General features: G+C 34.1%; 1 protein-coding gene across 1 annotated transcript in view; it reads left to right on the top strand.

The window, feature by feature from the left end:
• The first annotated feature begins 359 nt into the window (after positions 1-359).
• Positions 360-21,649, top strand: part of LOC126828699 (intraflagellar transport protein 122 homolog) — a 31,235-nt gene continuing 9,945 nt past the window's right edge. Inside the window, exons 1-21 of the mRNA XM_050558640.2 lie at positions 360-522; positions 5,679-5,909; positions 6,644-6,720; positions 7,547-7,680; positions 7,803-7,882; positions 8,165-8,240; positions 8,416-8,607; positions 10,888-11,026; positions 12,322-12,380; positions 14,567-14,710; positions 15,002-15,139; positions 15,928-16,092; positions 16,698-16,817; positions 17,103-17,221; positions 18,075-18,228; positions 18,621-18,782; positions 19,303-19,469; positions 19,897-20,068; positions 20,533-20,635; positions 21,188-21,328; positions 21,526-21,623. Of these exons, the coding sequence (XP_050414597.2) occupies positions 464-522; positions 5,679-5,909; positions 6,644-6,720; positions 7,547-7,680; positions 7,803-7,882; positions 8,165-8,240; positions 8,416-8,607; positions 10,888-11,026; positions 12,322-12,380; positions 14,567-14,710; positions 15,002-15,139; positions 15,928-16,092; positions 16,698-16,817; positions 17,103-17,221; positions 18,075-18,228; positions 18,621-18,782; positions 19,303-19,469; positions 19,897-20,068; positions 20,533-20,635; positions 21,188-21,328; positions 21,526-21,623 (2,730 nt within the window). The 5' untranslated portion in view covers positions 360-463. The remainder of the gene's footprint in view (positions 523-5,678; positions 5,910-6,643; positions 6,721-7,546; positions 7,681-7,802; positions 7,883-8,164; positions 8,241-8,415; positions 8,608-10,887; positions 11,027-12,321; positions 12,381-14,566; positions 14,711-15,001; positions 15,140-15,927; positions 16,093-16,697; positions 16,818-17,102; positions 17,222-18,074; positions 18,229-18,620; positions 18,783-19,302; positions 19,470-19,896; positions 20,069-20,532; positions 20,636-21,187; positions 21,329-21,525; positions 21,624-21,649) is intronic.

Below are 21,649 nucleotides of genomic sequence, written 5' to 3' on the forward strand. Positions count from 1 at the left end.
TGCGCGCTGTATCATAAAGTCTGTCATTGAGTCAACTGGCGCGTGGTTTAATCGATTCCCCGGTTGTACGTGGCAAGAAGTAGGGTCGCCTGTCCAACCTCGTGGGTTTTCTCCGGGTCCTCCAGTTTCCTCCCACTACTAAAGACCCCTACGCGCAAGCGATTTATGGAAATAAAATTGAACGGTGAACCATATGTTAGTCCCGAAATGACCTAGTTTGTGTCGAGTGGACGTTGAAGCCCATTTCTCTCTCTCTCCCTCTCTCGTCAGAAAACAAAGTCATGCTATGTATTTTGAGTGCTAACTTCATTGAATGCGAATTTAACGGAAATAGACTCGTGCGCATGGGTTCTCAAGAACAACATTCCTGAAGCGGCGAAGTTTGTTGACACTTGTTGGGTTTGTTACCGGCAACAAAATTGTAGTCTATGACTTTTTTATTTTAAGATTGTAAATTAAGAAGATGAGGACTGTACCAACATGGGTTGATAAAGTTCTTGATAGAGACAAAGCAGAGCAATGGTATATTTTATTTCACAACTCAACTTTAGGCTAGAATTGTTTAATTGAAAAAATGCGACCTAAATTTAAATTAGGCCTAGGGCCTTGTTAAAAAGTAAAATATTTATCAGAATTATCATGATCAAACAGTTGTATCATAGAGCAGCCTTTCCTCAGTGACAAATAAGGAGCTGTGTTACCCCTTGTCGATGATGCAGGATGGAAGGCCCGGCGCAGCGCCAACTGTCTGAACCGTGGTAAATTAAACAGATTTCTTTCTTCCATGACCATTATGAACAAACTACTCTACTTTGGTTATTTATTATTTATATTTATATACTTACCTGTGTGTTTGAAATTACCTCCGGTTATATAAAATCCATTGTACAACTATATATGCCAGAGAATAAAAAAGTTCTCTCTTGTAAAATTGAACTCATCACAAACTTTGACACCGAGAAATACCAAAATGGAATCGAATTACTTCACTTATTGGGATAGATCATTTCGTATAAGGGGGTCAAAGCAAGGCTTGTCTATCGTAATGGTGTTTGGCCCTTTTACGAAAATTTTAATTTTGTGTATGAATAAGCTATTGCTCTCAGACCCAGTAATGAGTTTGTGCATATTTTGTTTTTGCCTTGTATTAATTATTTGGTTAGAGAGTTCGGTGGGATTATTTCTTTTGAACTACATTTGTTTTACTTGCCTTGAATCTCACCCTTGAATATTTTTAATATTTCCTGATGAACTTAAGCAGTCCTGTCAATTAACCTGCAGCAATCTGCCATTGAATCATTGAAAATGTATATAACGTTACTTTTTTTTATATAAATACCAAAAGTTATTATCAACAAATCATACTGCACATCAGTTTAATCATCGGCAGATAGTTCCATGTCTTTCTATTTCTCTTTGCATATTATTTTCGGTGTGCAAAAACTGTTCAGAATTTTATAATCATGCGTCTCGGTAACACAATTAATTTCCGAAATTCCCGGCTTCGTTTTGAAATTCACAAGGCAATGTATCCATACCATTGTACTCTCAGTTATTAGTTACCTCAATATTTTGAAATCCACGGACAATGCAATTTTCCGATGGCATTTAGTAGATCGTGATCATGCCTCAGCCAATCAACACTTTGAATTCTATTACCGTAAAAGGTACCATACCATATGAGTTATGCTACACAGATGCAGTGACAATAGTTAAATTTAGCGCCGCGAAACTTGCACAAGTTTTTCCCACGGTCTGCATAATTAACACGCAAAACCCAATAATACACGCAATCTGCTATGCCTCTTCTGACGAGTGATTTTTTGTTTTATAAAGACGATAAACGATGTTAACAGACATCGCGAAGTGTTGTTATCAAGAATGTTTCGATTTCAGTATCTGGCGAATGAACAAAAAAAGTAATTTAATCAGGAATATTATTATTGACATGAACAGTCGGAACGTAAATTAAATATGGAAATTATGGTGGCCTTTTTTTTCATATTTTTTTGTGCAGGGATGTAGCCAGGATTTGCTGAGTGGTGGAAAAAATAGTTTCCGAGCGGAGTGAGAAAAAAAAATTTTGGATGGGGGGCGTGGTCTTTTATGAAAATTCAACCCTTCTTGGTGTATTTTCAGAGCATCTGCTGCCTTTTGTATCTGTCTCTAGGATTTAGTCTAGATTCGGTAGAATGAATTTTTTAATGTATACATTAAAAATTGATAGTATGACACCATTTACGACATCCAAACCTTTAACATTGGAGTGCCGTAAATTGGTCTGGGTGACCTATTTACGAAAAATAAGACCGTAGAATTGTAAAATGAATAGACCTACACAACTTCTAAATAGAAATAAACAAAATACCAATACTTTTTTCTTTAAACTAATTTGGTATGATACTACGGCACACAAAAATAAATTATGCTGTGGCAGACATGGTTTACGTCAGCTTTTACCATGGCTTTGAGTTTGTGTACAGAGAAGGACGAAGGGGTTTAAATGCGACTGGGTGGCTTTCTTCGATTTTTTCTTTGTGCTGGGCGGCAAAAAATAGGGCCGGGCGCAAGTGCCCTGCGCCGCCCTGCATGGCTGACATCCCTGTTTGTGGTAATCATAAACTTTGAAAATGGACTAATAACCACAGAGCATTGGGATTAGACCCTGCGTTATGAAATATGATCAATTAAAATTATAAAATAAAGCGTGTTTATTTCTAAATGTTAGTCACAAAGTTGCCTATAATTGACAGGGTCAGGGATGTAATATGTTTTATAAAAATATATATAATATACAGGGGTGAAATTATGGGGTGAAAAGCAATATTATATTTACGAGTATTTGTATAATCTGTGATATATTCATTGTGAATAAAATTTAGTAGATTGACAATCAATTGTTTCCAAATTAATGTCATTGTCTTCAGTTGCTATTTTGTTGCCTAAACCCAAACGATCAAAAAGGTTGTGCGCTGATTTGACTACAACATACGTGATTGTCAAAATTTGTCAACCTTCACCCCCTTCAACATATTACGATGGTTTAGCTCATCACGTGACATGTGTAATGTTGTGATGGACACTGTCGAAAATACATGCAAAAACAATGACTTTTCAAGAGAACTTTTTTTTCGTTGGGATATTTAATTGTGTTATGGATTTTATTCAACCAGAGGTGATTTTAATCACATACATGGAGGCAAGTTTTTAATAACAATTATAACAGTTGGTGATCGTCCTTTTTGTCCCAAAAATGTGGGAGGGGGGGGAGGTTTTTCTTTTAAAAAAATTTTTTAATGAACAGAGCAAGCAATATACTTCAGGAATATCAACCTTTTATTTCATGTCAAAACACAACTCATCTGCATATTAAAGCCACTGATCGTCATTTGCATTGTTCAGATTAATTATTTAAACTTTAGATATTCTAGCTTGGATTCAATCAGATAATGTAAAGAGATTTATAAACTGAACACTTGGGCCTATAGGTGGTGTCAACTGATTTAATGTTGCAGTATATCAATTGTTGCAAAATTTTCAATACATATCATGTCTTTGGACTGATATTCTTTTTAGACATTCAACTTTCATAATATTGTAGTTTGCAAATAGTAAGACCATCAGAAGAATTCTTAAAAAAAAAAAAAATCTTTTGCATAACGACTAACGATCACTAATAATCGGCTGATTTAGTCATTTAAGCCCCCCCCCCCCCGGCCATTCCGAAAATCTGCTGTTGTTACGTTTATTAGAGAGACTGTTCCATGTAATTCAGAATCGACGAGACGTATTCCCATCTTAACATATAGTTCCAGGTTGTATTGTAATTGTATTCAAAATTTGTATTTGGTGCTGTACGCGTGCAAACGAAAATGTCGGCCATTGCTGCCGTTAACAGGTCGCAATTATATCCGCTCGCTTCATTAACTCTTGCGCTTCGGAATTTCGTAGCCTGGCTACATTTCGGAACTTTTACCATTGGTTTTAAAGTAGCTAAGTCTCTAACTCAGTATCATCAAAAATGATGATCGGGTAGAATTTTCTGGGCGAGCGGGGACGATCACCATTTTTTTTTAAGTCGCCTAATAATACTTTAGATAAATGTACCCTTTCTGGAACTTTTAAACTTTAGTCATCAGTTGAAGAATCTGTATTTTTGGAATTGAAGCATGGAGTGAAGGGGGGCAAGAATCTTGGAGCTTGTGTTACTGTTAATGTCTGAAAAAATAATTGTTTGGTACAAAGCAATATATTCCCATTACTCTTCAGATTATTGTTATTTCTGGAGTTACAATAAAAGAGTGCTGCATTGAATAGACATATTGAAATACTTTCTGGGGATACATTTTTCTCAAAATAATTTTTAACCAGTAATAAATATGATATTAAAAATATTGATATCGACATTATGCAAAAATCATCTAAATTATTCTAAATTCTTCAAACTTACGTTGCATAAATAAGAATGAAAAGGTAGACAAAAAGATCCATTGTGGTCTGATCCCAGATATGACCTACAAAGAGTTGTCTTTCCTTTACTCCTCCCCAGTTGCACTTTTGGCCGTATTACTATTACTGAGTTAATGAAATGGCTCTTCCAAATATACCAAAATTTTGAGGGTCGAGGGCCTTTATCAAAAACTTAAAATTTCAATAAACGAAAAATATCAGAAAATTTTACCTAAGCTCCACAAAATTCCGCTCAACACTAAGTTGGTCTATTTTTCTCTATAGAAAACATCATGTGGTCAATGTTTGACACTCACGAGAAGGCTAACACGACGTATACTTTTCTCGGTCAGCTTTGTGCGATGTCTGGAAATGGTACACCTAGCGCCTCTAGCAGCGTTTAGCATCGCTATTGACAGTTGGAATTCAAGTGCTGTAAAGGCAACATTTCCCCTCATAGCACACTGTATGACGTATACCCACCTTCATTAGCCCGGCTGGTACATGTACTGAAAGGACATTAAATAAACTTATTCATTGATATCAATTAAGTTGGCATGATTTTAAGGAACCTTTCACCTGACCTTCAGTGTCTTTACCTTGGTATGGTGAAGTGAGAACTACTTATAAGCTACTGTTAACTATACCTGTGTGGCCGAATGGTTAACACATGCGCGTTGTATCAGAAGGCCTGTCATTCGACTCATTGAGTCAATTCCTTGCTTGTAAGTGACAAGGAGTAGGGTCGCCTGTCCAACCTTGTGGGTTTTCTCCTGGTCCTCCAGTTTCCTCCCACTGCTAAAGACCCCTACGCACAAGCGAATTATTGAAATAAAATTGAACCATATGTTAGTCTCGAAATGACCTACAAGTAGTTTGTGTCAGTGGACTTTAAACTCTCACTCTCTCTCTCTCACTCAACTATACCCTTAGGTAAAACTAACTACCAAAAACCAACTCTTTTTCTTTCTTTTGTTTGTAGATCTCTTAAGTATTCTAGCTTAGCATTTAGGTGTACATGTAGATACATGTATGTGAATATGGTAAAAGCTTACATATTTTGCATGCAAAATAACAATGTACATCATTTGTATCTCATCAAATAGCCTTTAGATCAGACAAGCAATGTAGTAGACCTAATATTGATACAGTCAGCTAGAACAGAATACATATAATGTAGATTATAATGAAGTGAAATGCTTATTTTATGTCAACATTTATATTTACAGTATATGGGATCTGTGTTTTAATCCAAGTGGAACTCAGCTGATTGTTGCTGCAGGAAGCAGGGTTTTAGTCTATGACACCAGTGATGGTTCTATTATTCAACCATTAAAAGGCCATAAAGATACAGTTTATTGTGTGACTTATGCCAAAGATGGAAAGCATTTTGCTTCTGGATCTGCAGATAAGAGTGTCATCATATGGACTAGTAAATTGGAAGGAATACTCAAATATACGTTAGTATTAACAAATCCGTACAAAATGATACTTTAAAAATATGAAAATCTAAATTGGCAATATTTGCATAATATGATACTACTAGCAGGATACCTGGGGGTCATAACTCCGAAACCGGAAGTGGTAGACTAACGCCACCTGGCCTATGTTACTCCCCGGTCCGAGCTACCCCTATACCCCAAATTTCAGACTCGGGGCAGACCTAGTGTAGCCGCCAACCCCGAACAGACCGGCTTTGCTCGGGGGTCATAACTCTGAAACCGGAAGTGGTAGACTAACGCCACCTGGCCTATGCTACCCCTATACCCCAAATTTCAGACTCGGGGCAGACCTAGTGTAGCTGCCAACCCCGAACAGACAGACGGACAGACAAACGACAGTCACAAATATTAGTATAGATGAAAAGGTTGAATAGGATAGTAGATGAAAAGGTTGAATAGGATAGTAAATAAAAACAATCTAGATGATAAACTTGTAGTTTTTTTTACATTAAAAAGCTTTAACTGCATTTGGTTTTCTCTCATACAGTAGTTACATCAAGTATTTCATGCATAATAATACATGTGTACATGTTTCTACAGTAACTAGAGGAAAGTCTCCCAAGTCTTGGCAATACTTATATATGATAAACTTTATTCACAGTTTAATTAAAGACAAGTTTTGGTTCATAATTTTAAAAACTCATCGAAAGAGCACATGTATGTATTTGAAAGTTTTTGCATTCTATTTCTAGGCACAATGATGCTATTCAGTGTATGAAATATAATCCTGTAACCCACCAGTTAGCAAGCTGTGCATGTACAGATTTTGGTAAGAAATCAAACCTGTCAAAAAATGAAATCAAAAGAAAAGGGGGTTTAACGTCCTTCTGTTCTGCTCCGAACTGGCCTAATGAAGATGGGCATACGTCATACAGTGTGCTATGAGGGAAATTTTGCCCAGACCGCGGCACTACAGCCTACTTTTATATCGAATTCCAACTGTCAAGGGATCTTCTACGTGCACGCCAATATATACACGGGACCTCGGTTTTTCATCCCATCGAAATGACTAGACAGCTGTCCTTGTCGGGCCCTCCATCCTGCATCACTGACAATGGTCGAGAAATAATATGAGCCGAGCAAGAGGAATTATCACTCTCAGCCTTACAATAAATGTAACTAATTCTGGTAAATATAAGCAATGACCTATATTGAGTAAAGCATTTTTTACCCGCTTCCGCTCATAGATGACAGTGTTATTCATCAAACATAATATACAATGTATGTTAGCATGGATTAAACCCTCATCTCAAAATATAAGACATCGTCCGTAAGATGCAAATGACAATCACCAGCTTTAAGTCCCAGAACCAGTTACAGAACTAATCTAAAGAAAATTATCTTCAAAGGAGCATACCTGGATACGATGCACTAGACTACAAATGCTTAATTTATACTAATTTATTTATAAAGTAAAATTTACAGATTCCATAACTTGGTCGATTTGTCTCAGACTTTGCATACAATCTAATTAGAAGCCCTCCCCCTCCTCCAGGATGTATTTTACACCAACCATTGAAGATTCTAAAAGCACTAATGCCTCTTTGACAGTTAATCATGGAATTTACATGAAAGGCATCAATTTTTTTTTTCAGGTTTATGGGCACCAGAGAAAAAATCTGTATCAAAACATAAAGTAAATAGTCGGATAACAGCCTGTAGTTGGACCAATGATGGTCAGTATATGGCATTAGGGCTTTATAATGGTCTGGTTAGCATTAGAAATAAGGTAATGTTTGAAAACAAATTATTTATGATTATTGAGTACACTTTTTGAATTTTGTATGTGCTAAGTTATGATTGCCTATTTCATGACATAATGTGATAAGCTGCTCTGATATTGCATTACAGTCTGGAGAAGAAAAAGTTAAAATAGAAAGACCTGGTGCCAACATGGCTCCTGTGTGGGCCATAGCATGGAATCCAAGCAGGTATTAAACAGTTTCTTCACTGGTCAGTGCCCAGTGGTCATAATACCATATATTGGGCTATTGTTCAAAGAATTTGCCTATGCCTGTAAAAATAAATATTATACCTGCAGAACATTTTATGAGTATCAGTACCCTAATTTTGTGAATTTTGTCTGCTTTCCTTTCAGTGAGCAAAATTATTAAATAAATCTTTATCATGTGATCGCCCCGTAAGTGCCAGTACCTGTAGTTCTTTTGTTATAATGAAAAAAATAATTTTTACTTTTGTTCTACTTTTTGTAGGGATGAACCATATGATGTGTTAGCTGTAGCTGATTGGGGACAGAAACTTTCATTCTATCAGTTATCAGGAAAACAGGTAAATAATTCATGTTTTTCTTATTTTAATCCATTGAGTGAGCACTATACGAAACACCTTCTCATTTGTCATTATTGCCTGTAGTCGCTTGCTAATCATTCTTGATGCCCATCATCTAATCAAAAAAACAAAGTATTTCTGTGATTTTACGATGCCACAATATTATACATTCCAGATTGGTAAAGATCGTCCATTAGGTTATGATCCGTGTGCATTAAACTGGTGGGCCGGTGGAGAGTATGTTATTTTAGGTGGAGCTAATAAACAGTGTTCTCTACATACTAAAGAAGGTGTTAAACTAGGTGTTATAGGTGATCAGACATCATGGGTATGGTGCTGTGAAGTTAGAGAGGATGGTAATTATGTGGTAGGTACACAAGATGAATGGAGGGACTGTCTCATTTGAAACAACTGAAGGATTGGAATTAGGGGGTCAGTCCTGCAAAATTGGATTATCTTTGAAAACAGTTGTCATTCTTTGTTAGCAATATTCAAATCATTCTAATTTACAATCTGTTTTAAGAGCATTGCCATATCTGACCTATGGTAACTTGTCATAAATTTGGTATAATCTTTAAATAGACAAAGCTGCAATTCAAGCCATAGTTTGGGCACATATCTCTCGTGGTTTTAAAAGATATTAAATTTTGAAATGAGCTTAAAAATGGTCAATTTTCGTCATGAATCTAAAAAATTCTCAAAACGAGGCAACAGAAACATATTTCTATGCCGAAACAAAGATATCAGAGCTACTATACTTACTGTACCGTAAAATGGTCAATTTTCGTCATGAATCTAAAAAATTCTCAAAACGAGGCTCCAGAAATATATTTCTATGCAGAAACAAAGATATCCAAGCTACTATATTTACTGTGCCGTTCGAAACAACTTTGGATACTATTTTTAGATCAACCAAAGTCCGAGATACTGTTCCTTTGACTGACTATCCTAACCTATCTGGTGAAGTGATCATTTCTTTCTGTTGATAATTTATATTTTTAGGAATAAAGGAGACAGGTACTAAATTATCCCTAAGAGATTAGTTTTTATAAGCCCACATGTAAATATGGAAGTATATTGTCGTCGCCCCCGTCTGTCCGTCCGTCGTCCACAATTTCTTGTGAACGCCAAAAGTTATCATCCAATTGTTTTAAAATTGATAGATGTTGTTTACATTAGTGAGATGAAGAAGCCTATTTAATTTCAATAATTTCTATTTATTATGTCTTAGAGTTATGGCCCTTGTTTCACTTTGTTGAACCCTGTGAACACTCTAATGCCAGATGTTAACATCTGATCTTTGTGAAATTTATATGCAATATTGAAATTAGGGAACCAAAGAAGCCTATTGAATTTCAGCAATTTCCGTTAATTATTTTTAGAGTTATGGCTCTTGTTTCACTTTGTTTAACCTTGTGAACGCTCTAACACCAAAAGTTCTCATCCAATCTTTGTTAAATTTATATGCATTAATTAAATTAGTGAAACAAAGAAACATATTGAATTTCAGCAATTTCCGTTTATTACGTCTAGAGTTATGGCCCCTGTTTCACTTTATTGAACCTTGTGGAAGTTCCAACGCCAAAAATTATCATCTGATCTTTGTGAAATTTTATAGGTATTATTTAAATTGGTGAAACGAAGAAGCTCGTTGAATTTCAGCAATATTCATTAATTACTTTTGCCGATCTGTATGAAATTGATATTAATTAGTAAAAAGAAGAATCCTATTGAATTTCAGCAATTTCCGTTTATTACGTCTAGAGTCATGGCCCTTGTTTCACTTGTTGTACATTGTGAATGTTCTAACGCCAAAAATTATCATGTGATCTTTGTGAAATTTATATGCATTATTTAAATTTGTGAAACGAAAAAGCCTATCAAATCTCAGCAGTTTCTGTTAATTACTTCTAGAGTTCTGGCCCTTGTTTCACTTTGTTGAACCTTGTGAACACTCTAACATCAAAAGTTATCTGCCGATCTGTTGATATGTGTCATTTAAATTAGTAAAAAGAAGAATCCTATTGAATTTCAACAATTTCTGTTTATTACTTTTAGAGTTATGGCCAAAAGTTATCAGCCGATCTGTATGAAATTTATATGCATCATTTAGATTAGTGAAACCACGAAACCTATTGAATTTCAGCAATTTACAATAATTACTTCTCGAGTTATGGCCTTTGTTTCACTTTGTTCAACCTTGTTTATGCTCAATGGATGAAAGTTATCATCTGATATGTATGAAATTTATATGCATCATTTGAATTTGTGAAACAGAGTTCTGTTGAATTTCAGCAATTTCGGTCAATTATTTCTAGAATCATGGCCCTTGTTTTACTTTGTGAAACTTGTGAACGTTCGAATGACAAAAATTATCATCTGATTTGTATGAAATTTATGTCAAATTTCAAAATTTTCTGTAAATTACTTGTTTTCAGTTTGTACTTTGTAGAACCTTGTGAACCCTCAAATGTGAAAAATTATGTTCTGATCTGACGATTTAGCTGCTGTGGGCGTATGTTTCATTGCCTGGCAACCTGTCTTTATCAGTAATGTCAATGGTCTTGAACACTCCTGAATTTTCAAACTGTTTGTATTAGTGTAGTTCTATAGTAAGAATAATAAATGTTATATTTATATATTGTAGGCTGTTGGTTGTCAAGATGGTACATTGGCTTATTATCAGGTTATATTTAGTACTGTACATGGTTTATATAAAGATAGATATGCCTACAGAGATAATATGACAGATGTTATAATACAACATTTAATTACAGAACAAAAAGGTACAGTAGAATCTGTGTTAAGCAGGGAATTTTTATGACTGACCGCTTAACAGGAGTGACCTCTTAATAAAACATCAGTGTTTGTTAGTGCTGACAAGTAAATTTTACGCTTGGATGCATGGGGGGGGGGCAAACATCAATACATGCATCAATAAATTTGTCTGTCGCTGAAACTTGCTTGGAACGAAAATTCTTTGACTCCAATCTCTGATATATCTTTAGCTGTAAACATGTCATTTTGTACCAACATTGATACTACTGTCTACCATTGTGATGTATTCAATAATATTTATCCATTTTGTGAAAAAAATCCATGAATTAATTTTATCAAAAAAACACATGTCCAAAAAACCATCGCTGAATAAGTCACCGATTTTCAGGGAATGTAACTCTGTATGTAATATAGGAGGCGCTAAAACTTCTGTTTAGCAACAAAGTGGCAATGGAAAATAGATACTAAATGATTGTGACAAAACTCGACTTTGACAGTACTTTTAGTTTTTTCAATCAGTAACAAATAATATTTTTGTTACACGTGAAAACAATGATCAGGGTTTGTCATTTAATAAAACAAAAGATTAATTAACAGATAATCACAGTTTTATTGTTATTTTCCCTGTCCGTTTTACCTGATCGTTGGGGGGGCCAGATAATTAACTATTAATCACAGGATCAGTAGAAGTGCTACGAAGTATGACAAGATGGTGTCATTCAAATGAATATGCGCTATTTTGCTAAATTTATTAGTAAAATACTGACCACTGGCCATGTTAGAAGAGTTACGGTTGATTAAAGAGATGAAACAGTAGAATTGCTGAGGAGGGGGGGGGAAGGAATTATCGTGACTGCTTACATGGAGATGTCGCGGAATAGGAGTGGCTGCTCGTACTGTTTTTCTATTTATTCATTCTTTAAAAATGTTACTTTGAAGGTAATTAGGTCATCTATATGAATTTGTCCACATTTCTTGTGTGAGTATATTGTAAGTTATTATATGTAAGGAAGAATCCTATTGAAAGTTTAATTCAATGTCTAATTACTTTTGATGTGCTAGGTGCTAGGTTATATTTTGGCAGCCATAATAATTTTTTTTCAGGAATTTGAATGTATTTTTCTGTTGATATATTAAATTTTTTATTTTCAATGAATTGATACATGCATATTAGAATTATTCCAAGTATGAGCCAAGCATTTTAAAAATTATCCGTTTTACTATGACTTTTGTGTATGTTTTCATTGCAATTGAAGTATTAATTTTATTTGAAAGATATATTCTATATTGTCCTCCTTTTCAGTGAGGATCAAATGTCGAGATTTAGTAAAAAAGATAGCCATCTACAAACATAGACTTGCTGTATGTATTAATTATTTGTCCCCCGCCTTTCGAAGAAAGCAGGGGACTATTAAAATGGGTTCGTCCGTCTGTCTGTCTGTCTGTCTGTCTGTCTGTCTGTCTGTCCGTCTGTCTGTCCGTCACACTTTTTGGGACACAATAACTCTCTTCCTAATTGAGCTAGAATGTTCAAACTTGGTGTATGTGTTTATTAGGTCAATGCCTTGATGGAGTTCGAAGATGAGCATTTTCCGCTTAGGGTAAGCAGAGATAAGCAATTTGATTGGTTGATGCTTTGGGACACGATAACTCTCTTCCTAATTGGGCTAGAATGTTCAAACTTGGTGTATGTGTTGATTAGGCTAATGCCTTGATGGAGTTCGAAGATGAGCATTTTCCGCTTAGGGTAAGCAGAGATAAGCAATTTGATTGGTTGATGCTTTGGGACACGATAACTTTTAATTGAGCTAGAATGTTCAAACTTGGTGTATGTGTTTATTAGGTCAATGCCTTGATGGAGTTCGAAGATGAGCATTTTCCGATAAGGGTAAGCAGAGATAAGCAATTTGATTGGTTGATACTTTGGGGCACGATAACTCTCTTCCTAATTGAGCTAGAATGTTCAAACTTGGTGTATGTGTTGATTAGGTCAATGCCTTGATGGAGTTCGAAGATGAGCATTTTCCGCTTAGGGTAAGCAGAGATAAGCAATTTGATTGGTTGATGCTTTGGGACACAATAACTTTAGTTCTAATTAAGTGAGATTGATGAAACTTGGTGTATAGTTTCATTACAGTAATACCTTGACTAAGTTTGATAATGAGCATTTTCTGCTCAGGGTAAGCAGAGCGATACGCAATTTGATTGGTCGAGACTTTGGAAAACAATAACTCTCCTACTTTGATTGTCCCCCGCCTTTCGAAGAAAGCAGGGGACTATTAAAATGGGTTCGTCCGTCTGTCCGTCTGTCTGTCTGTCCGTCCGTCTGTCCGTCACACTTTTTGGGACACAATAACTCTCTTCCTAATTGAGCTAGAATGTTCAAACTTGGTGTATGTGTTTATTAGGTCAATGCCTTGATGGAGTTCGAAGATGAGCATTTTCCGCTTAGGGTAAGCAGAGATAAGCAATTTGATTGGTTGATGCTTTGGGACACGATAACTCTCTTCCTAATTGGGCTAGAATGTTCAAACTTGGTGTATGTGTTGATTAGGCTAATGCCTTGATGGAGTTCGAAGATGAGCATTTTCCGCTTAGGGTAAGCAGAGATAAGCAATTTGATTGGTTGATGCTTTGGGACACGATAACTTTTAATTGAGCTAGAATGTTCAAACTTGGTGTATGTGTTTATTAGGTCAATGCCTTGATGGAGTTCGAAGATGAGCATTTTCCGCTAAGGGTAAGCAGAGATAAGCAATTTGATTGGTTGATACTTTGGGGCACGATAACTCTCTTCCTAATTGAGCTAGAATGTTCAAACTTGGTGTATGTGTTGATTAGGTCAATGCCTTGATGGAGTTCGAAGATGAGCATTTTCCGCTTAGGGTAAGCAGAGATAAGCAATTTGATTGGTTGATGCTTTGGGACACAATAACTTTAGTTCTAATTAAGTGAGATTGATGAAACTTGGTGTATAGTTTCATTACAGTAATACCTTGACTAAGTTTGATAATGAGCATTTTCTGCTCAGGGTAAGCAGAGCGATACGCAATTTGATTGGTCGAGACTTTGGAAAACAATAACTCTCCTACTTTGATTGTCCCCCGCCTTTCGAAGAAAGCAGGGAACTATTAAAATGGGTTCGTCCGTCTGTCTGTTTGTCTGTCTGTCCGTTCCGCTTATTTGTGATAAATTTATATGTGTCCTCTAATTATTTTCCTATTTCGGCGGGGGACATCAGCCTCACTGTTGGCTTGTTTTATGTATGTTTTATGTATGTTTTATTATGATGTTATGTATGATATGTATGTTCTTAATGTAAATAAAGCTCTTCCATCCACGTCAACATATCGTCCACTGATCTATTTATAAATTCAATAAAGTTTTGTGCATAAGTTAGCCGACGCAAAATGTCTGAATTTATATCTTGCATTGTGGAGCAAATTACAACCGTAAAGGCATAATGACCCGTTTTGGATACTTTTGATTATGAGACAGTTTTTATTTGGATGAACTAGATGTACACTATCGTTATTATATATTTGTAGGTACAACTACCTGACCGTATAGTTATTTATGAACTTTATTCTGATGATTCAGCTGACATGCATTATCGTGTCAAAGAGAAGATTAATAAGAAGTTAGAATGTAATTTATTAGTTGTTTGTTCTAAACATATTATACTCTGTCAGGTAAGATCTAATAGGCGAGTTATGGCATTAATGACCTTCAGTTCTTTTACTGCAATGGTGGAGGATTTGTTCCTATGATTGTTTTTGACAATGGTTCAAGTTACCTGTATACCTTAGTTTTAATACATTTCCTTCCACTACTGATGACATCATTTTAAGTGGGTGTCAAAACACCATTTATCAAAAGTAATTAAATAAACTTAATGAGTTTCTCTTTTTGACCAAAAAGATATTTCTTCCAAAATCATTTTGAATATTTCATTAATTTGACTGGATTTCTTTTTTTAACAGGAGAAGCGGCTGCAGTGTTTGTCGTTTCAAGGTATAAAGGAAAAGGAATGGATAATGGAGTCTTTAATTCGTTATATTAAAGTCATAGGTGGTGCATCTGGGAGAGAGGGACTACTAGTTGGATTGAAAAATGGACAGGTACTGTAATGTTTGTTAGTCTATTAATTCCAACTTTACAGAAACAAAAAAGTCTTCCATGATTGGTTCACTCATATGGTAACATATAGGTATATGCTGCAGACATTTAGAAATTTGTGATAGAAATTCTGTTATTTTTAACTGATTAACAACACATTTTGCTGTTAATTATCTAATATTTATGGCTGTCAATAAAATGGGGTCTTCCACAATATACAAGCCGCTGTGGACTCAGTGAGTAAGAAGTTGCACAACTAACCTAGAGGTCCCTTGTTCGATCCCGGTGTTAGCCAAGAAAGTTCATCAGGATTTTCTGGCTTGGTCATCCCATGTTCGTGGTGTAGGGCTAGTAAGGGACAATGTATAGTTGCTCAGATGGGACAAAAAATCATTGGCGTGCACATAAAAGAACCCTTGGAATTCATTTTTATGAAAAAACACTTTAAATTCATATAAACAATACTACAGCAAGGATCATTTTAGACACTTATTTACAGTAGGCCACTGATCTTTTAGTTTGGTATTTTAAGACCCCAACCATGCAGTCTAATAACAAAATTCATTGAAAAATGGCCATGAAGAAAGATAAAATAGAATTTTCTTGTATAAAGGATTTTTGCAATATATTGCACTACACATTATATCAATACACTTTGCTGTATTATTGCAATTATTGATTTTTGGTTGCAGTACCCAGTCTTAGTTGTATTACATGTTTTTTTTAAACTGGTTTTGTTAACTTTTATTTGTTTTTAATAAAACAATAAATTACATATTTCTTTTTACAGATAATGAAAGTATTTACAGATAATCCGTTTCCTATACAACTATTAAAACAGACTACATCTGTCAGATGTTTAGATCTTAGTGCTAGTAGAAATAAACTAGCTGTTGTAGATGAACATAGTACTGTATTAGTATATGATCTTACTACTAAGGAACTCTTATTCCAGGTTTGAAAAATTATTTTATTTTATAGGATATATGTTAGTCTAAGAATTTTAATTAGAAACTAATTTAATGACATTATTTATTATCTTTTCTATTTTATAGGGTACATGTTAGTCTGTACAAGTTTGGTGGGACTACATTCAAATTCAATGATGCATGCACAAAAATTCTCAGCAATGAATGTGATCTCACTAAAAATAAGCTCACTATAATCTTTACCTAAAACATTAATAATTTGCCAATTCTAATGACTGACTTAACCAAGTAATCCAAGAATTATTTACACAGGAGACTGAAATATTAACTGTCATTGTCAACTTTTAATATAGTTTGTTATTTTATGAGAACGATTGCATTGGGAATAGGTTCATGTATACAACTTTATGGATATTTTGAAATTATCTTTCATTCTTCTTAAGTCTATTTTTCTTAATCTGAGCAAACAAGAGGTTTGTCCAGGAACCCTCAGTCTCTGATTGGTGAAATTATTTAGACATTAGCTGATACTATATCACCAAACATTGAATACAGATAATTATCCTGAAGTATCTGATAAATTGTTCAATTCAAAATGTTCTTTATTCTAACATGTTGTGATTTTGTTCAGGAACCAAATGGTAATAGTGTAGCTTGGAATACACAGTATGAAGATATGATATGTTTTTCTGGTAATGGTATGCTGAATATTAAAGCTAGTACTTTTCCTGTTCATCAACAAAAACTCCAGGTAATGTCTAGGATTTTGTTGGTTAATACTCGATCCGATACGAAGGACACACATTGTTATCATTTCAACATCAATATTTCTTCTTGTCAGACAGTTGTTTTACTTTGTAAAAGGACCAAAACTAGATTCATTTATGATATCATATAGTGGCCATTATTTAACCATTTTATCACCAGTACCATCATCTCTGAAATTTAATTGCAAATTATGGTGTTGCTGTTGTGCCAAACATGAGAATTCCCAATAAGCTATGAAGTAACTCTTTTATGTAATTTTAAATTTCAGGGATTTGTTGTGGGTTTTACAGGATCAAAGATCTTTTGTTTACATGTATATGCTATGTCATCTGTTGATGTACCACAATCAGCACCAATGTACCAATATTTAGAGAAGAAACAATTCAAGTAGGTTAAGAATGATGATGGATGACTTTTATGTGTTTTGAATACTCTATTGAATTTTAGAAATTTGATTCTCCCAATTCGAGATACACTAGTGAAGAGAAAAGTATTGATCATTTAATTATATGTCAATTAAAAGGATCTTCTCTCCATAGATGATTTATTTGCTATAATTGATTATGTGCCGATTCTGATTAAACCACATGTTTTATCAAGACTAATAAAACTTTATTTTACATCAATTTAGTATTTCCAGATTGACAATATCTAGAATATCCATAATGTTTTAAATCCCAAAGTATTCAACTCACATTTATCAAAACAATGCTAATGCACACAATGTCAATTTTGACAACATACGGCTAGACATTAATGATATTGCTTAAGAGCTTTCTGGATTTACTAGTTTTCATCTTGACCTTGATAATGGTCTGAAAATAATATCCTTAGTTACACACCATTTAATATATGTGCCTGACAAAAATACAATTTCCTGCAGAGGTTATTAATATAGCAATATACAGAATGTATTATAGTGCTTTTATCTCCCTTGCGATGTTATATCTCTGTTGCATTAATTACTTTGCCAAGTTTTTTACTACTGGTCCATATTCAGCAGGATATATTGGAATACAAGGAAAAATTGTCTTATCCAATTACACAAAGATTGGAGCCATAGTGTGAGCAGGGAGGGTTTTATGATTGGACGTGTTGTCACAGATCTAGCTCAATGATAAAAACACTTTTTTTTGTTTTGATATTTCTTTTATTTTCTTGAAATCTTCAAGGACTTTATGAAGAAGTGCGGCATTGTCGCGGAGAAAAACTTGATACTATCTTATGTTTTATATTATAGAGATGCGTATAAGATAGCATGTTTGGGTGTAACAGATGGAGATTGGGAAGTACTAGCACATGAAGCATTAGAAGGATCAGATTTTACAATAGCTAAGAAAGCTTTCATCAAAATCAAAGATTTACGTTATCTTGAACTTATTCATAATATTGAGGTATGTAGAAATGAAGATTTTTGCATTTAAAAATATGAACTAATTAGGCAGTTTTCCCAATAATCTTCTTCCCCTAAGAAATTTAAAATGAAACACTGTACATTTCCTTTGAACTATTTTCTATATGTAATGAAACTAATTGTGTTAAAGTACTGCTATCTCGTATATATATCTGATTATCATATTTGAGCTTTTACTTATTAATAGTTTTATGGTCAGATTGGTATTGGTTACACTTACAGATCAATATTGTAGTGAAATTTGGCAAAATAACCAGTCATAATTTTTTATCACAATTGATTGCTGCAAAATATTGTTCGGTTAATTGTACAATGTTGCTACTTATCATTTGCTGACAATAAGATCTATGATTATTCATCTTCTATTTGTAGGAACGTAAAAAGCGTGGTGAGAATGACAACATGGTGTTTTTAGGAGATACATACGCATATCAAGGCAAGTTTCAAGAAGCTGCTAAGTTGTTTAAAAAAGCTGGACAAGAACAAAGAGCTTTGAACATGTACACAGATCTACGAATGTTTGATAATGCTAAGGTATGTCACATATTTTTATACACCTCGCATATATTTTCTTAAAATGTTCAAGAAAATCTTAAAGGTAATTTAATCATGGTATAGCAAGATTCTATAACTGGTCTATTTGGGATTCTTTGTGTAGTGACGTCAGTATTTAATCACTGTTAAATACAGATAGTAATCAAAGAAAGTAATCAATAGCCATAATATTATTAAAGATACATTATGGGAGATTAGATAAAGAGCTGGCCTCGATCATCATTACTTAAGTCGGTACGATAAAAAACATAGTCTCGATTATCCATTTCATGAATAAATCATGAATGGAAGTCGAACAGCAAATCGGAAACTAATCCAATAGACATCGCAGGCTAGCGATGACATCGAGAGTTGATTATGGTCGGGATAAGTTAATTAATGTCTAATTAATAATTTAGATAACATTTCAGGCCTAAAGAAAGACCTGCAATAGGCAGATTTAGCTCTTGTGTAATGTATGTTTAATAATTGTTATAAATGACAAATTGTTTTTGTATAGGAATTTATTGGTATTGGAGATCCTCAAGATAAGAAATTATTGATGACCAAACAAGCAGATTGGGCTAAAAGTAGTAATGAACCTAGAGCAGCTGCAGAGATGTATATATCAGCAGGAGAACATAAAAAAGCTATAGAAATAATAGGAGATAATGGTTGGACAGACATGTTAGTACAATTTCATTAAACAAAGGATAGCCAAGTAAAATTCAGAATATAATTGTTGGTTTTCGGACAGATAATTTCAATAGCTGATGTGACAGTCAATTAATATGAATGGTGATTATCTTGCTGTAGGTTGATTTACCACATGTTTGATTGGAATGGCAATTAAGATGGCCCATTTTATGGTTTATAAAAAATTTCTGTGAAAGTTGCAGAATGAGCCCGAAGTTGGTACTACCCGTTTTTATTTTCCAATACATTTTGTTGGTCATTAGAGATATCGTAGGTTTTACCGAATTGATCTTGAAACAACTTTACAAAGTTTATATTTGTACAGATATCTATGAGCACATACTATTGTGACAGGGGGGACATTGGTTGGGAACCACTGATCTTAGCCATATTTTATATATGAATATATTTTCATCAGGTTAATTGATGTAGCAAGAAGATTGGATAAAGCTGATCGTGAAGCTCTAGGACGATGTGCCTATCATCTAGCTAGATTACATGATTATGGTAGTGCTGCTGAAGTCTATAGTAAAATGGGTGATATTAAATCATTGATCACCATGAGGGTGGAAGCTCAACATTGGGATGATGTAAGTAATAATTGATATTGATGCTGTCAAAAAGCAGTAAAATATTTATTTAGATGATTTACAGGTGTATGATGGCAATAGACATTATTTACCCATGTGGCAAAAACACATCTTATATTGTTCAGTTGTCTAAATAATAATACATTATTAGTGTTATCTTTGTAAAGTAGTTCAACAGCAGAACTTTTTATCACTGGAACATTTTTTTGTCTTGTCTGAGCTATACTTGGAAATAATTATTCATTCTTAATTGCATCAAGTCACTTGTGGTATCACTTGTTACAATTATTGATCAGTTTATATCTCAATTATAAATTGTTTTTTTTTTTTTTTATAAAGCCTGTATTTTATACCTTTATGCATCCTATCCAGGTAAAATACAGTATCTGTTGCATATACCATACTTTTTAATGGCATGTTAATAGATATTTTACAGAGAAAAGTTATCTTGTTAATTTTTCCAGGCTTTTACTCTTGTTGATAAACATCCAGAATATAAAGAAGATGTCTATGTACCATATGCACAATTTCTAGCTGAAAATGATCAGTTTGAAGAAGCTCAACAAGGTAAAACCTTTATCTGTTTGTTTGTCTGCTTCTCTGGGTCACCTATGTGCAAACGAAGTATTAAAATTGTACCATATGTTAGTCCCAAAATGACCTAGTTTGTGTAAACAAAAGATTGAATACAGGACTCTGGGTAAAAACAGTACAGTATGTAGCTATTTTCATATGTACATAGACTGGATAGCTTTTGTTACCAAATAAAATTTAAGTATATCATCTACTACTCTTGTCTCTAGGCATAGTTTAGACAAAAATTAATTACTATTTGGGCTGATCTAATGTGTTATTTTGATTTAGTAATAGAGGGAAAAGTGCTATGTGTATATGATAAAAAAAAATTGTTTCAAAAGATTACGCAGAAGTTGGCTTACTATGTACTAAGTCTAGTCCCGTTTTTAGTTTTATGTGACTGAGGTGCAACACAATTAATTATCTCACAACTACCAACTTAGTAAAATTTGGAAACAAGAGAGATTGTCATCCCACAAAACAATTCACATTGTAAAATGCGATAAAGAATCAATTTTAACTGGAAGATTTTGTTTTCTACAGCTTTCCATAAAGCGGGTTTACAAGCTGAAGCTGTTAAGGTATTAGAACAACTTACCCATAATGCTGTTGTGGAGAGTCGCTATGACGATGCTGGTTATTATTTCTGGAAACTTTCGATGCAGTGTCTTGATATTGCTAGAGGTAATAAGTAAATGTCTCATAGAGTTATATTTTTCTGTGACAAATGGGTCATCTAAAAGGTAACAATTAAATGAAAAGGTTGGAAAAAGTGGACTAATCTAAATTCAGAAGTTTATACTTATGTAATTAAACATTTATTTATCAAGAAAATTTAATTATGTTTGTTTATATCTCTGAATAACTTGTTTTCCTTTCAGATGAAAAAGATAAACAAGAGGAGATGTTGATTAAATTTAATGATTTTCAGAAGAAAGCAGAAATGTATTATACTTATCATACTATACATAGACACGTGGTAAGTAGATTTGATTAATATTTCAA

Source organism: Patella vulgata, chromosome 7 (genome assembly GCF_932274485.2).
Source record: "Patella vulgata chromosome 7, xgPatVulg1.2, whole genome shotgun sequence".
In the NCBI taxonomy this organism is placed as follows: Eukaryota; Metazoa; Mollusca; class Gastropoda; family Patellidae; genus Patella; species Patella vulgata.